General features: G+C 40.2%; 1 protein-coding gene across 2 annotated transcripts in view; it reads right to left on the bottom strand.

Annotated features, from left to right (window-relative positions):
* The window catches only part of sgcz (sarcoglycan zeta), a 401,042-nt gene that overhangs the window by 185,807 nt on the left and 200,820 nt on the right, over nucleotides 1-14,415 (bottom strand). For both annotated transcript variants that reach the window (XM_074630660.1, XM_074630661.1), the window contains exon 2: nucleotides 5,743-5,952. In XM_074630660.1, coding sequence (XP_074486761.1) covers nucleotides 5,743-5,952 — 210 coding nt within the window. The remainder of the gene's footprint in view (nucleotides 1-5,742; nucleotides 5,953-14,415) is intronic.

Raw genomic sequence — 14,415 nt, 5'->3', positions numbered from 1 at the left:
CTCTCTCTCTCTCTCTCTCTCTCTCACACACACACACACACACACACACACACACGTAAACTCCTATCCCCACAAGTCCCTCCTCTCCAATTTACTGCCAAAGCTGTCTCTTCAAAAGCAAATCTCTTTTCTCCCCACACCATCACAATGAGAATCGCATCTGGCAACTCCAAACAAAACAAAAAGTTTGAGAGAGGCCTTCATTATTCTGCAGCCGGTTAGACGTGATTTGAATGGTGATAAATGGAAATGACAATCTCGGGAGCCATAGAAGCAGCGACTCCCTATAGACGGATTTCAAATGAGAAATGCCGAAGAAGTGCGTGTTTGTATGAGTGAGAGATCTTATTTGATGTTCTTTGCCTTTAAGTTAGACTGATGATAACGATAAGTCTTCGGTAATGTTCAGATATGCATTTGCACAGACAGAAAGGCAAATGGATGTTTCTGATGGAAATCTGCTACACAAAGAGGCGTCAGAGGAGCGAAGGTGCAAAGTGGCAACAAGCAGAGCAGCGGCAGTAAATGGGGAAAAAATAACTGTATGCAAATGTCCTACGGCGCACAAGAGTGACACCTCGGATGAAACAACAGCACTCGCGTTGATTGCAACAGAAAACAAATGTGCAGCAAAGTAAAAATACAAAAAAGCCCAATTGGATGTGAATATATTAATTAAGTGGTGAGCAAAAACATGCCAGAAAAGATGCAGACAGTGAGAGTAAAAGGAGAGTGAAAGAAGAGAGAGAGTCGGCCTTTTTAGTATTCGTAAGTGAAAGCTCGATTAGAGGTCTCTAAGGAACTTTGGTCAATTCATCATGTTGTTCAACACATGATAAACGGGACTGGTGCCTGCAGTCTCCAGCAGTTTGCTCTGTATTGTGCCCATCATGAGACTCTAGATGAAAGTAAGCTTTACCCATTCACTCTTCTGAAGAGTTACAGAATCATAACCAAACTAGGGAAAAGGACAAAAGGGCCTAGTTGAAGTGTATTACAGTAATGTTATCACTGACATGAACTCCATGTTTCTCTTTGGTTTTCTGTTGTTTAACTGAAAAATGCAAGTTAAACTAAAATGAGCTGAAGAGGACCTATTGTGCTTTTTCCCTTTCCATCAGTGCATTATATAGTCTTGTGTGCATGTAAACGGTCTGCAAAGTTACAAAGCCCAAAGTCCACGCCAAAAGGAGTTACTTTCCTCAACAGAAACACTGCACACTTCTGTAACGTGGTGATGTCACCAAGTAACACATCTGCATAATACCTGCATAGCAGCTAGTTTGGCACGCCCTCAAACAAATCTAGTTAGAGCGGAGCTGGAGAGGAGTTCGGAGAGTTTGGTTTGGTATGGGGGTGAAAAGAGGTGCTGCAATCTCTCCATATTCTACTTAACATGTCATTTTTCCTTCAGGATAAATCTCGCTAACCTGAGTTTTAATAACCTTGCTAGAATCAGAGCACACAGGTGGAACTTATGAATCATAATGTTAGCTCTTCCAGCAGTTATTACAATTCAATGCAGCAATTAATGTTTTAAGTTACAACCCGTGCTTCTCAGGTCAAAATGTCTTCTGTGAAAAAAGGTCGATCCATCTGGAGTTTTTTTTAATTGGAATTTGTGATACGAACACATAAAGGTTACGCTTTTTTAATAAAGATTAGATTTGTTTCACTGTTTACTATCCACCAGGAATGTTAATTATGCTAATAGATGATTGATTATGAACAGTTCCACCTTCACCAAGATAACTCCGGTGGAAACACCACTCTTCTCACTCTTGCGGTCTTTCCCCTTCAGGTCTATTTTACAGTTTAATGCAGTCAAACACAGCTGTAAAAATTCTTTGAAATGCTAATACAGTTGCTATGTGACATTTCTGATGAAGCGTCAACCAATTATCACCGTGTGTGCAGCAGCCACTGAGGGGTCACAGTGGCTTCAAAATTAAAGCAGAAATAGATTATTTTCAGGCGGTAATAATGTTATTATGCTGGGATACATTTAAGCTTTTACTCTGAGCTATAAAAAGATATTGTTTCTCTCGTAAATACTGTATATTATGCTCTACCTCATGCTGCCTACAAACACTGTACAGGTTTTATATAGAGGCATGTTTTAAGAAGATAGTTTTGGGGGATAAGAAGAAACTCACAACGCTCACACGGCTACTCAATCTCCAGACTGTGTCTGTCAAGTCATCATCCACTGACTTCCTCTCCGTGGGGCAGTGAGATGGACACCTCTCCATGTCTCTGAGGACCTCAGAGGCCGAGGACAGGAGGGAGAAGCTGAGTCTGGATGTTCAGACACTATATTTAAACCAGATGTAGACAGACACTTCCTCAACCCTATCAGCCCTCTGCGTTCTCTTCCATATCCATCACTCTCTTCTTCAACCCGTCATCCTCACCCCATGTCCTTCCTTCCTTCAGGCCTCCATAGCAATCCAATCTTCCTCAACCTGTCACTGCCTGTCTTACTGGTTTTTTTGGGGCGGGGTTTTGGTTTTGTTTTGTTATGCTTCTTTGTTTTTCCCTTCTCTGTTGACCATACTGATCTCTGCTCCGCCAGCTACTCTCTTTCAAACTTCACCGTGTAGCACTGCAAGACACTGGATTAAAAGCTCAGCAACTGAAGGGATGCTGTTTGCAGGGTAACACACAGGATATTAATCTGTACCATACTTATTTCAAAAGCAGTCTAAAGTCTGACAGCTGACAGAAAACAGGGTCCAAGAGAGGTCATGTGTATTTTCTATTTTCTTTTCTTTTTTTTAGTATCTGTGTGTCTTCTAGAATATTGAGGTCACATTTGCAGGCTTTAATTTGTTTTTACTCACATTCATATCCCTTTCATAGCAACTCAAATGAACAAATATGTGGATATGCAACTTTTTGTTGGCATATCTAAAAACATATTTTGAAGGATGCTACTCAGAGTGTGTTATTCATTAAAGAATCAACAAAGGGAGTTCTTATTCCATTATAATTATTTGTAAAATGTTCACTTCCTGCATTTGAAAAAAAAAAAAAATATTTGGTGAAAACCAGTCGATTCAGATTAGGGAGACATTTTAGTCATATGATCAAATAATAAAAATGTCAAAGACGACAGCTAGTATAAACGGGATGCAACCCCTTATAGACCCATCAATCACCCTGACCTATATCCTTCACATAAACATAAATTCAATAACTTTGAAATTGCCAGATTGGCACATTTATGAAAAATGCATGGGCCTTATTCTTATTGGTAGCATTTTTCTCATTAATGTTTCATGTATCACACTCACTCACATAGAATAAAAAAAAACTGTTTATCTATTTTCACTTCTATACTTCTATTCATGCACTTTTATCTGTTTTCTTTTTTTCTGCCTTTATAACCCCTCATGGTCTCTTTTACTGTTTCTGTTTTTCACTCACAGTATATATAGTCTTTGAAATATATTCTGCTCTTTCATGCTTAGAGCTGGCTTCCTCCCCTCAGGCACATTTAGTTGTCTCCCCCCCCGTCTTTGCCCCCATATTGTGAAGTTGCTTATTGAAACATATGGCATGACGTGGGGGAGGCTTTACCAGAGGTTTGCAGGGGTCAACTTCTGCCTCATTTGCATACATACTATCACAGTGTAGTTTCTTGAGCCCCAAGGCGATATGGGATATTGGATGTATGGGTGCTGTAACCCCCTGGATGAAAGTCTAGGTTGAAAAGAGATGAATAAACACACACTGAGGCTAGCACTCTAGCTGACTAGAGATGTTTTTGGCCTAAAAGGGCCTGTTGCTATTTTGTGCCAGTGTTCAGAGCAAAACTAATAACTATATAGTATTTCCTACAGCGGCTGTTCCCCCAATCAGTCAAGCCAAATGTACTTATTTGGCATTTTAAAAGCACAAAACCATTGTGTATCAAAGTGATTCCCAAAAGAGGTGCTTACAGAGCAGAGAGAAAGGAGGCACAGCCTGGACATCAAAAGCAATATCCAAACATAATGAAAATAAGGACGTAGTTAAAATCACAAAATGCGGGCAATAGAGCATAAAAAAAGGATGTCAGCCACATTGAGAAGCCGATGAATACAAATGTGGACTGATTCAGCTGATTTCTGTGTTTCACTTCATCACTGCTGCCACTGCTACGGGTATGGTTTGAATAGGTTCAGGCAAATTATGGCACTTGTGGTTCAAAATAAAATAAAAAAACTTGACTGGTGGCAGAAAATTAACCACTACCGACCAAGTTACATCACTCCTGCCTTTTGCTCTTGACAGACACGTAATAATTCACACATCCACTAGAGGTCTTTATTAGTTAAATGTAAACACAGGCTTTACCAGGCAGGGAAACAAAAAACTATGCTAGACCAAGACTACTGGAGAGCCTGAGTGGCGGAGCAAAGCAGCCTGGCAATATGAACAATGTGTAACACCCCCTTATTCAACAAATAACTGTAGAGAAATCTCATTTTGGAATGTGAGTCTTAATTTGGACAAGACTTAAAATATTATAAAGAGGGATCAAATCAAAAAAGTTAATTCAAAAAATTAAAAATAAAACAGATTTGTCATGTTTCTGGAAACATGGCCTTGAATGGGTGCACAGAAATAAAATCTATGAGAATATTAACATGAAGCAGAAAAATAAAGACAGGAAAAGCACATTATTACACAGTATTACCAGCGCAAAAATCATAATAATTAAGAAAGAAATAGCAATTCAAATCCTCTATGAATGTGGTTAATAAATTTAATAATCACCTCACTAATGGTTTAAAGTTAAAACTATAAACCAGCACAAAAATGACAATTACCAGCATAATAATAAACCAGCATGTTCCGAGCAGACACATTACATTACGAACACTAACATTTGCATTAATCAGTTTTCAATATAACCCAGATATTATGATGTCCCTTTAAACCGGTATGTTACTCATGTTTATCACATTTGTTTGCTGTGTTAGCGAGGTAGCTATCCAGCTGTAGTTTGCTAGCACAGTCAGTCAGGCCCACCGTGGGTCTTGCTTGTGTCCTGACTGCACGCAAGTCGCTTATGCCTGACTTCCATCAACATATTGGCTGCACCACAAGGGGATAACCCCTCTGGATCAGCGCTACACACCAATCAAGAGCGGCTACAGAGCGGAGTCGCCACCTGCGTTTGGGAGGAGCGACCATGCGACCGTCTCGCTGAGGTCAAAGTATGTCAACAAACTACAACGCTACTCCCAGTGATGCGACAGATCAGAAATTGTTCATTTTCTCTTTTTCGTTTCTCTCTTGTATTCTGAGCACCTGGCTTTTGATGACTGGCCATTTATTCTATTTATAGTTATTTATAATGATCTAATTCCTAGTGAAGTTTACGGTTTCAGTGCACTGATGTAATGTTGGATAATAAAGTTTACTGTTAAACTGTAAAATATCCTTATCCATCATTAGTGGACAATAATAATTGAGCAAGATCATTTTAAATAAAAGGACAACATCTGCTTGATATATTGATGCAACTGTAGTATACACACTTACAGACGTGTAGGTGCGAACACACACACACACACACACACTTCTACTGAACCTCTGTTGATTTTATCATCACTCCCATGTTGCATTACATTACAGCAAACCTTTTAAACCCCCTCTTTCTCACATAAAGTCCCACATAAACACAGAACCGTATAACACCCTGGCATTTAAATGACACATGCACACACACACACACACACACGCTCTTACCGGAGTGAAGTTCATGACTTTGAGGATCCAGATGGTCAGTGCCAGGTTGACGATCATGGTGACGAGGAGGAGGAGGATGAAGAAGTACAAGCATCTCTTCCTCCAGCCGTAGATTCCCACTGCTGGGTAAACCTGGGCGCCGCACACCGACGCCCCCCGCTGGTGGAGCGGGTTGGGCTGCGCCGCGAGGATATACTGCTCCTGGGTCATCTGAGAGGGACACAGATAGGAAGACTATACGTAAGAATCACATGTATTGTTAATAGACAGATGAAAATGTAAGAGAAATGTCTAACACGGTTATGAGTGAATAATATAGAGTTTATTAATTCTGAATAAAGAGGCCGGAGTCACCAACATCGTTGCCATTTATCAACTGAAGTTACTTAGTAGTTTCATTCACTTAGCATGTCTTCCTTTTATGAAAATATGCAATTGCTCATCTCTGCGAAGATACTAGATAAGCATCGCAGTGAAGATTCCAAGGATAAACGAGAGAAAGAAACAGCATGTTCATTCTTCCCTTTTTTCATCTGTGCAGTGCAGACAAAGTTTTAGTCACGGCGGTGGGGAGGATGGAGACAGTATTAAACAGGTGAAAACAAAGAGGACAAGCAGAACAACTTAGAAAAAGAGAGAAGAAGACAGAGGCAAAGCAGGAGACACTGAACGAGTTTGGAAGAGAGAGAAAGCAGGGGCGAGTGTTAGAAAGGAGAAAGACCAAGGCATGATATAAAATGAGATAGAGGCGGCGCGGTGAAGTGGAGAGATAGCACGGCATCAAGTAGTAAGAGGTAGAAAGGGAGGATGGAGAGAGAGAGAGAGAGAGAAAGAGTGAGAAGGGGAAGATAAGAAGGCAGAGGAGGACTGAGTCCATTAGTTGTAGTGCAGCAGGAGGAGTCATTGGTGGCAAGAGATATGGACACTGGCTGCAAGGCACTACTATCTCTGTCCATCTCGGACTCTCTAACTCCCTCTCACTCTCTTCACATCGCTCTCTCTACCTCTAACTCTCTCTCTCTCGCTCCCTAATTCACTTCCTATCTCCATTCTGCACCTCTCTCCCTCTTTATCAGTCTCTCTCTCACACACACATTATGTCTTTATTTGCTGAGGCTGCATGACCTTAACACCTCACTGACTGTTGATTTCCCCCCCCCCTGCAATGCTTCTTCTCCATATAGTCTCACATGATGATACCAACAGGCCTCGATGGGAAACAAAAATGCTGACTCTTGCTTTGCCTGCAGGAAGAAAAAAAAAAGAAAGAAAAGAAAATGCAGACTTGGCCTGTTCAACTTTTGTTGGGTTTTCAGTGGAAGAGTCTCAGAAGCAAATATCAATCTTTAATCTGCGTCTCCACATGGGTCCCGTTTCTCAGAAAAGCAAAGCCCGAGGTCTTATTGAGCTATTGATGTTATGACGACGCATAAACACCTTCAAAACTTCAAAATGTCCCTATTGCTAGGAGTTTTGAGATCGCTGTGTGTGGATTTTGTGGGGATATATAATCTGACCGAGGATACTGAAGGGGCAGTGGTTAGCACTGCTGCTTCACAACAAGAGGGTCACAGGTTCAAACTCAGCTCGGGGCCCTTCTGTGTGGAGTTTGCATGTTCTCCCAGAGTTAGCGTCGGTGTTCTCCGGGGATTTCTCCGGAGAGTTTTTGTAAAACTGCAATACCTTTTATGGTATTAAGCCCTTAAAACTCAGACTGCCCATCGAGCTAGTCGGGAACAACGCTAAATAAATAAATTATACATTTTGGCGAGGAAAATCTAGCATGGCGATATTCAAATCAGAATCAGAATCAGAATCAGAATCAGAAAGGTGTTTATTGCCAGGTGTAAGGGGTATACACGAGGAATTTTCTTTGGCTTATTGGTGCGAGGCAAACAGTATAATAATATCCCTTAACCTCTGACCTCAAGATATGTTAATGAAAATGGGTTCTATGGGTACCCACGAGTCTCCCCTTTACAGACACTGTATGATAATCACATGCAGTTTCTTGCATATAGTACAAATGTGCAGAAATCTCCAAATGTTAAAAAAATTTTGATACCAAATCACAGCATTGCTTTTTCTATGATGTTCCTTAAGGTCTTGGTGTCTTAATGTGGTATTTTGGAAGGATTATTGATCGTTTTTATCAATTCTCGAGTGGTAAAAAATTGTTAAATTTAACACTAAATGTGTGTAGCAAATGGTATCAACCTAAAAATTGCTGCAACAACTTATGAGACATAATATAGCATGGGAATAACAATAATATAATTATATCATCATGTTCTAAGCACTGATACACTTTCACAATGTATTTTAAATAATTTATTAATTTATTAAACTGAGACCAACATATCTCAACCTTCCATGTGAAAACCCTAGAACAATCAACTAACAACTAATGGTCTCACTAACAATACCAGTCTGACCAGTTCTACAGTGTGATGGTGTGTTACAGAATCTAACTTAGTGGTTTTCCCTCACACTTCAGGAGACATTTGACCCCTGACTTAACAGAGATACTGGGTGACTGGACTTTGATAAGGCGGAGCCCAAACACATCAAATCCAGGCGGAAATGCACCCAAGATGCAGTGAAGACTCAATCACCCAAAACATCTCCGGAGATGCACATAAAATACATTTGGCTGCATTAACTTTGAAGAGTGAATAGCAATAGCAATATACTGTATATATATATTTTTAAACGGAGAACAAGAAAAACACAGCTTTTAATATCAGACGTAAAGGGAGGCGATGCAAGGATATGATATATATCACAATCTGCTTTCCTGGCAGACCGAATATGCATCTCATATTCGGTCTCAATGCAATCCAATTCATTTATTTCCAGGCACAAGCTGGATACGAGACTCATATTAATGCCAGCTGGAAAGGGTTTGTTGATTGTCAAGTGGGCAAATGGATTGATGTTGTTTTCTCTTTTCACAGTGAAGGAAATTCTCCTGCAATGTTCTCAGCTGGTTCATCTGTTGCACTTTTTTGGGAGCACCTGTTCCGTCTGCTCAGATACAATGCAGATGAATCAACTAGAGGACTAGAGCGTTGGAATGGGCTGGTGATAATTGTATCTCAGTATTCGGCGTCCACACTGAATCAATATCTGTGTGTGTGTGTGTGTGTGTGTGTGTGTGTGTGTGTGTGCGGTTATGTTTGCTGTGTGTGTGTGTATACTGGAGTTTTCTGTGGTGCCCTAGAATGCTAACCATTTCTCTGCATGTATCAACAGTGGGAATCAATAGGTGCACATATATCTGTGTGTGTGCGTGGGTGGGTGTTTTTGCATGGGTGTTTCTCAAGGGCAAGAATTTGAATCAGCCGAGGAACTGATGTAAACAATGAAAACAAAAAGCTATTCCTCTTTCTTTTTTTTTTTTCCAGAGTCAGAAATAGTTTTGTTGCCAAGTAGGTTTTAAAATAGGTTTTCACATATAAAGAATTTGTCCTCTTTTTAGTGCGTAACGATAAATAGCAATAAATATCCACCAGTGGCATTGAAATACTGAATTCAGTGTCACGTCTAGATTGTGTGTAGGGATGTCGCGGTGAAGGAATTGCCCTTGCAGTGATAATGATTTGCTCAACAGTGTGATATGTGGATTTCTTTTTTCTGGGGAAATGACTTTATTTATCCTGATTTTTGTGCTGTTTAAATAAGCTTTATTTAGCTTTGTTTATTGTTGAATACAGAACAAAGAAGGGCATCGGTTTGCGCCTGGTTGCTACAGTATGATACGGAATATCAAAGGAAGAGTACTTGCTCTGGATGAAGGGAAAACTAAAGCACGTAGGGAGAGAGGATGGATCCACCGCTCTATATGGGTAGTAGAGTTTTACCTAAAGATGAACATTATTCAACTCTCAACGACGACCAGAAAAAAAACACCATATGTTCAGCGCTCAGCGCAGAATAGACGCTCAGCACCTCGTCACGCTGCTGCCGTTTGTAATGTCAAAATGCGGCACTCCCATTACAAAGAATTCAAAAAAGAAAAAAAAGAACATTTGGCTTGTCAATATTGCGGTTATTGCAACAGCCCTGATTGTGTGCGGCCTCTTTTGTGACTTCATTCTGACTCATGTTTTTGTTTTTGGTGTGTATTTGTGACTCATTTCACTCACAGCTATGCGTGGTTATCAATCCAGCTCAGCATCTGGACAAAATATGATTTTCTCTTCCCCCATAGTTCCCCAGATTCATGTATCATATTTGTCATACTTTTTTTTTCACACAGCCTTTTGTCACAGAAAAACGCCCCGCTCCCTGCCCTTCGTCACCCTTTCCTCGCGTCTCACTACTTCCCCCCGGCTCTCTCCCTTTCCCTCCATTCTTATTTCATTCCATCTGTATTTGTCAATATCATTTCTGTCTTTCTTTTCAGTCATTAACCTTCCATCTTAATTCAGATCTAAAGCATCCTCCTGTCCTTGCCCTCCAACCTACCCCTCCATCACCATATTACTTCTCTCCATCTCCACATTCCTTCTACTCCTGCTTTCCTCACTCACCTCATTTCTTTCTTCCTTTCCGCTCTCTGTTCTTAACCAATCCATTTTGTTACCCCCCTTTTTCCTCCCTCCCGCCTTCTGTCCTACCCTCATCCCTCCCTCCCTCCCTCCCTCCCTCCCTCCCTCTTCCAATGCATTTCTTAGATTGAACTGACAACAGAGTCATCAATCAATCCCATGGTGCACCACAAGCCTGGAGGCCCTGCACAGCATGACCCAACTTTATTAACATCATAATGTCTTGACAGGCATAAAAACAACAGCTATTAGAGCCACGTCGCCATGGTTACCGTTACAGTATGCCGTCAACTGTGATCAAACAATGATCTCAACAGAACCAATACTCTAAATTAGACTGTATATACAGTATATAAATGGAATGATTTTTGGTGGTATGATGGAAGACGTAGAGGTCGGTGAACTGTGACTTCCAGATCAGAAGAAAAAATAATTAATCATAGTAATAATTTTCTTTTTTCACCACAGCAATTTGCCTGACTATGTGCAACTCGGCAAAATGGAAAGTAGCCCATTACGGAACAAAAAAGCCCCCGAAACCACATTTAGGACCAAAACGCAACACTTGTGAAATCATAACACCTCTTAGACCGTTTTAACATTGTGCAACATTTTAAAACATAGATTGGTTAGTGACCACATAAACACTATTACAAATGTCAACATGACAAGGTGGTTAAAAGTCATCCAAACAAGAGCAGACACTATAACACACTCACACACGGTATCCTCATGTGACACCAGACTGAAGCTCAGCTCTTTACTTTGAGGATTAGATGGTGGGAAGATGAAGAGGAGCTGAAAACGATGAGAGGAGATGAAGAAGAGTAGGGAGTAGACGAAAGAGACAAATGAGAAAAATGAAGAAGAGAGAAAAATATATGATTGTGATCCATGTATGTGAGTTATCTATCCCCCCCAACGCCTTGAAAAATAAATGGCATTACTTTAAGAGCTACAGGAAATGAGACATGAGAGGACAGGAGATATTACTTGAGATTGTCTTTCAAAAGCTCCATTTCACAATAAAAAAAGACTCTCCAAAGTCATTATGACAAATCAATCACAAATGTGCTCCCATATGACAAGTCACGGGGGTTCTTTGCAGAGGATAAGAGATCATGTTTTGTTTCAAGCTGGAAGCAATATGACTCTGGATATCATTATAATGATGCCTATGTAAAACGCAAATAGTGTTTCAGTCGCCTGCTGTGATTGCAGCTCCGTGGGCACTTCCTGTTCTGATGCAATATTAAGCTTCTCATACATGTCCGGTGAGAGACATTTCAGAAGAAGCGGACACTGATGCAGTGTCATCCTCTCTCATTATGCAGCTGACTGAATGTTAATGCATGTGGGATGTGAAGCATGTGTCAAGTCTGATTCGGCTTGGCGGACGTCTTGGATGAAGGCGAGAGGCGAGGATACACGCGTGCGCTGCCTGATAATGTATGTGAAGGCTGGAGAAATTGACAGAAGGCTGGATACGGTTGGATCTGACGTGGACACATGGATGGATAACGAATGAAAAAGATGGACGGATGGACTCAAAGTCAGAAAGTCAGACGGCTTTAGATTTCGCTTCATAGCTGAAACGGGTATCAAAGTGTAATCAGTATGCGGGCATGGCCGATTGGTGCTGCTGCTATACGTGAAGCACTGGGGGGGCGATCCAATCTGTCAGCCGGCATCACACGGCCCGGCTCTCCTCTCATCTGCTTATACTCAATCAATAACCACCGCTTCGATACGGCTCCACTTCTGATGGCCTTGACATTCTCTCTGTTTCTCTTTCTGTCGGCCTCTTTAATGCGAGCTCCAATGGAGAGCATTTACTATGCATATTTGAGTGGTAGAGATCAACCACTGTGGGTTTTTTATAAGAGTGAACATGATATTGGTAGATTTAAAGCGGAGGGAGCCAAAATGTTGCATCGATATTCAATACTGTTTCTTCAAATCTGACTTTTTTTCAGCAAATTATAGAAAATACATTTGGTATTAACTGAATGCTACAGTTTTGTTCATTCATATCATTATGTGACAATACTTTAACAGGTGGGATAGATAGGATAGGATACATTATATTATACAGACATACAGAGAGAAAGATTAAAGCAGAGGAAAAAAAAACAGTTTTTAAGGGCAAAGCTAGTTATTGGAAAAGTAATGCAATAAATGATGTGACAAAGTGCTGCACCTCAGGAGTACTGCTTCTAAATAAAGTACATATGTAGGTTATTATTTCTTTGAAAAATGAGTGCTGGATGTTCCTACTATTCAATTATATACTTATTAAATGGTTGGAACTAGTTTGGTGAAAAATAGAGTGGCTTCATAAATCACAGGACATTCTTTCTTATCTACACAAAATGTTATTATGCTGAAGTATTACATAAAGATCAAGGACTTCCACAGCTATTCAACGTAATTTGGTACCTCTATTTCCAGACAACTAGTGTTCTCATTCTTGCATTCATCACTAATAATCTATAAATAATAATAGTTATTGAGTTGAAAACCCATTAAAAAAATTAGCTGTGTATGAGTGGCAACTAAATGCCCAAAATGCGCAACAATAAACATAATTGAAAGGGTTGTAAAATCATCTCAGTTTTTTAATCAAACCTTGTTATGAGAAAAGCTATTGAAATAATTGTAGGGGAATTCGATTTAGCTTTTTTTTTTATACACCTCCACTGAAGTTGCTTGCTACATGTACATCCAACACATCTCAACTCATCACATACTGATGCCTTGTCAGACCCTTTGGCGTCACTTTACGGTTGCAGTAAAAATGTGCTAAACGTTGTGAATCAAACAAAAACACTTGCTTAGGATTAGGCAACAAAACCACTTAGTTAGGTTTACACACATCATGATTGGGCTTAAAACTACTATGTTTGTAATTGAAAATGAAACAGAAAGTCGTGAACACGGGACACGAACGGACGGCTGATTGTAAAGTGAAAGTCAAACGTAACACGCATGACACGAACAGAGGTCTCCTGGATGAAAGCCCTGTTCTTCATTTCGTTACTTTTGTCCATTTCATCTGTATAATTGCTGGACTCACATTGCATAAACCTGGGAGGGTGTTAACATTATGTTTTTCTTTATAAATCTCGTACGTCATACGTCCCAACCGGTCGACTCTAGGTCAGCATTGGCTTTGCAAGGTGCAGAGCTGATTTAAAACAGTGGATAGCACGTTGAGCCAATTCCAACCCATGAAATGCCATTTTTTGTGGTAAGAAATGTCAATATTAACGCAAGTATTGATGTGTTTCATCACAATACAGGCATATCATTTAGTTTCAGCTCAAAAAACATGTTTAAATGCAGCACCTCTTTGTGACGATAAAAAATATCCCTTTCATGACCCTATTTATAAATATTAATATTTATTTGTTTTATTTTATTTTCTTTATGAGGGACTTTTTAAACTTTTGTAATCATATTTTGGTAAATTATATTTAAAAATGTATCATATATTGTCACATTATTCTATGTAGATACAGTCAGTTCTTTGGCTCAAATAAATGTTAAAATACACAAATAAAAGCAACACCTGCAACACTGTACGGGGGCAGGTGTGTGAATGTGTGTGACGGAAAACTCAACAAGGGATTTCATGTCAATACTTACACATACAACAAAGTGTTGGTGTTCCCTCGCATGTACATTTGTTTTCTGTGTGTGTGTGTGTGTGTGTGTGTGTGTGAGGGAGTGTTTGTGCCAGCGTGATAAAACACTAAGCCAACCGAATTGGGAGCGCTCTGTGTTGGCTGTAGGTTGTTGGTTTGGACAGCCTGCCATCCCTCTCTGTCACTGTGGGCACTCAGGTGTTCAGCCAGTGGATGGATCACACACACTCTCTCACACTTACACACACAAACACACACACGTGCACACAGTCCGAGAAACTCGAACACACATGTACACACACAAAAAAAAAAGCCACACAAGCAACAAGCAAACACGTATAGACAGAAAAATCACACTGCAGCTACATGCACCAGCAAACACACAAGAACATCGGCAAACAAAGCATGTGTACACACTTGAACACACACACAGACACACAAACAGGGCTCCAGTGCAGCGAAGCGTTCACTAT

Source organism: Sebastes fasciatus, chromosome 3 (assembly GCF_043250625.1).
Source record: "Sebastes fasciatus isolate fSebFas1 chromosome 3, fSebFas1.pri, whole genome shotgun sequence".
Classification (NCBI taxonomy): domain Eukaryota; kingdom Metazoa; phylum Chordata; class Actinopteri; order Perciformes; family Sebastidae; genus Sebastes; species Sebastes fasciatus.
Note: the sequence above shows the minus strand (reverse complement) of the source record. Positions and strands in the feature narration are given on the sequence as shown.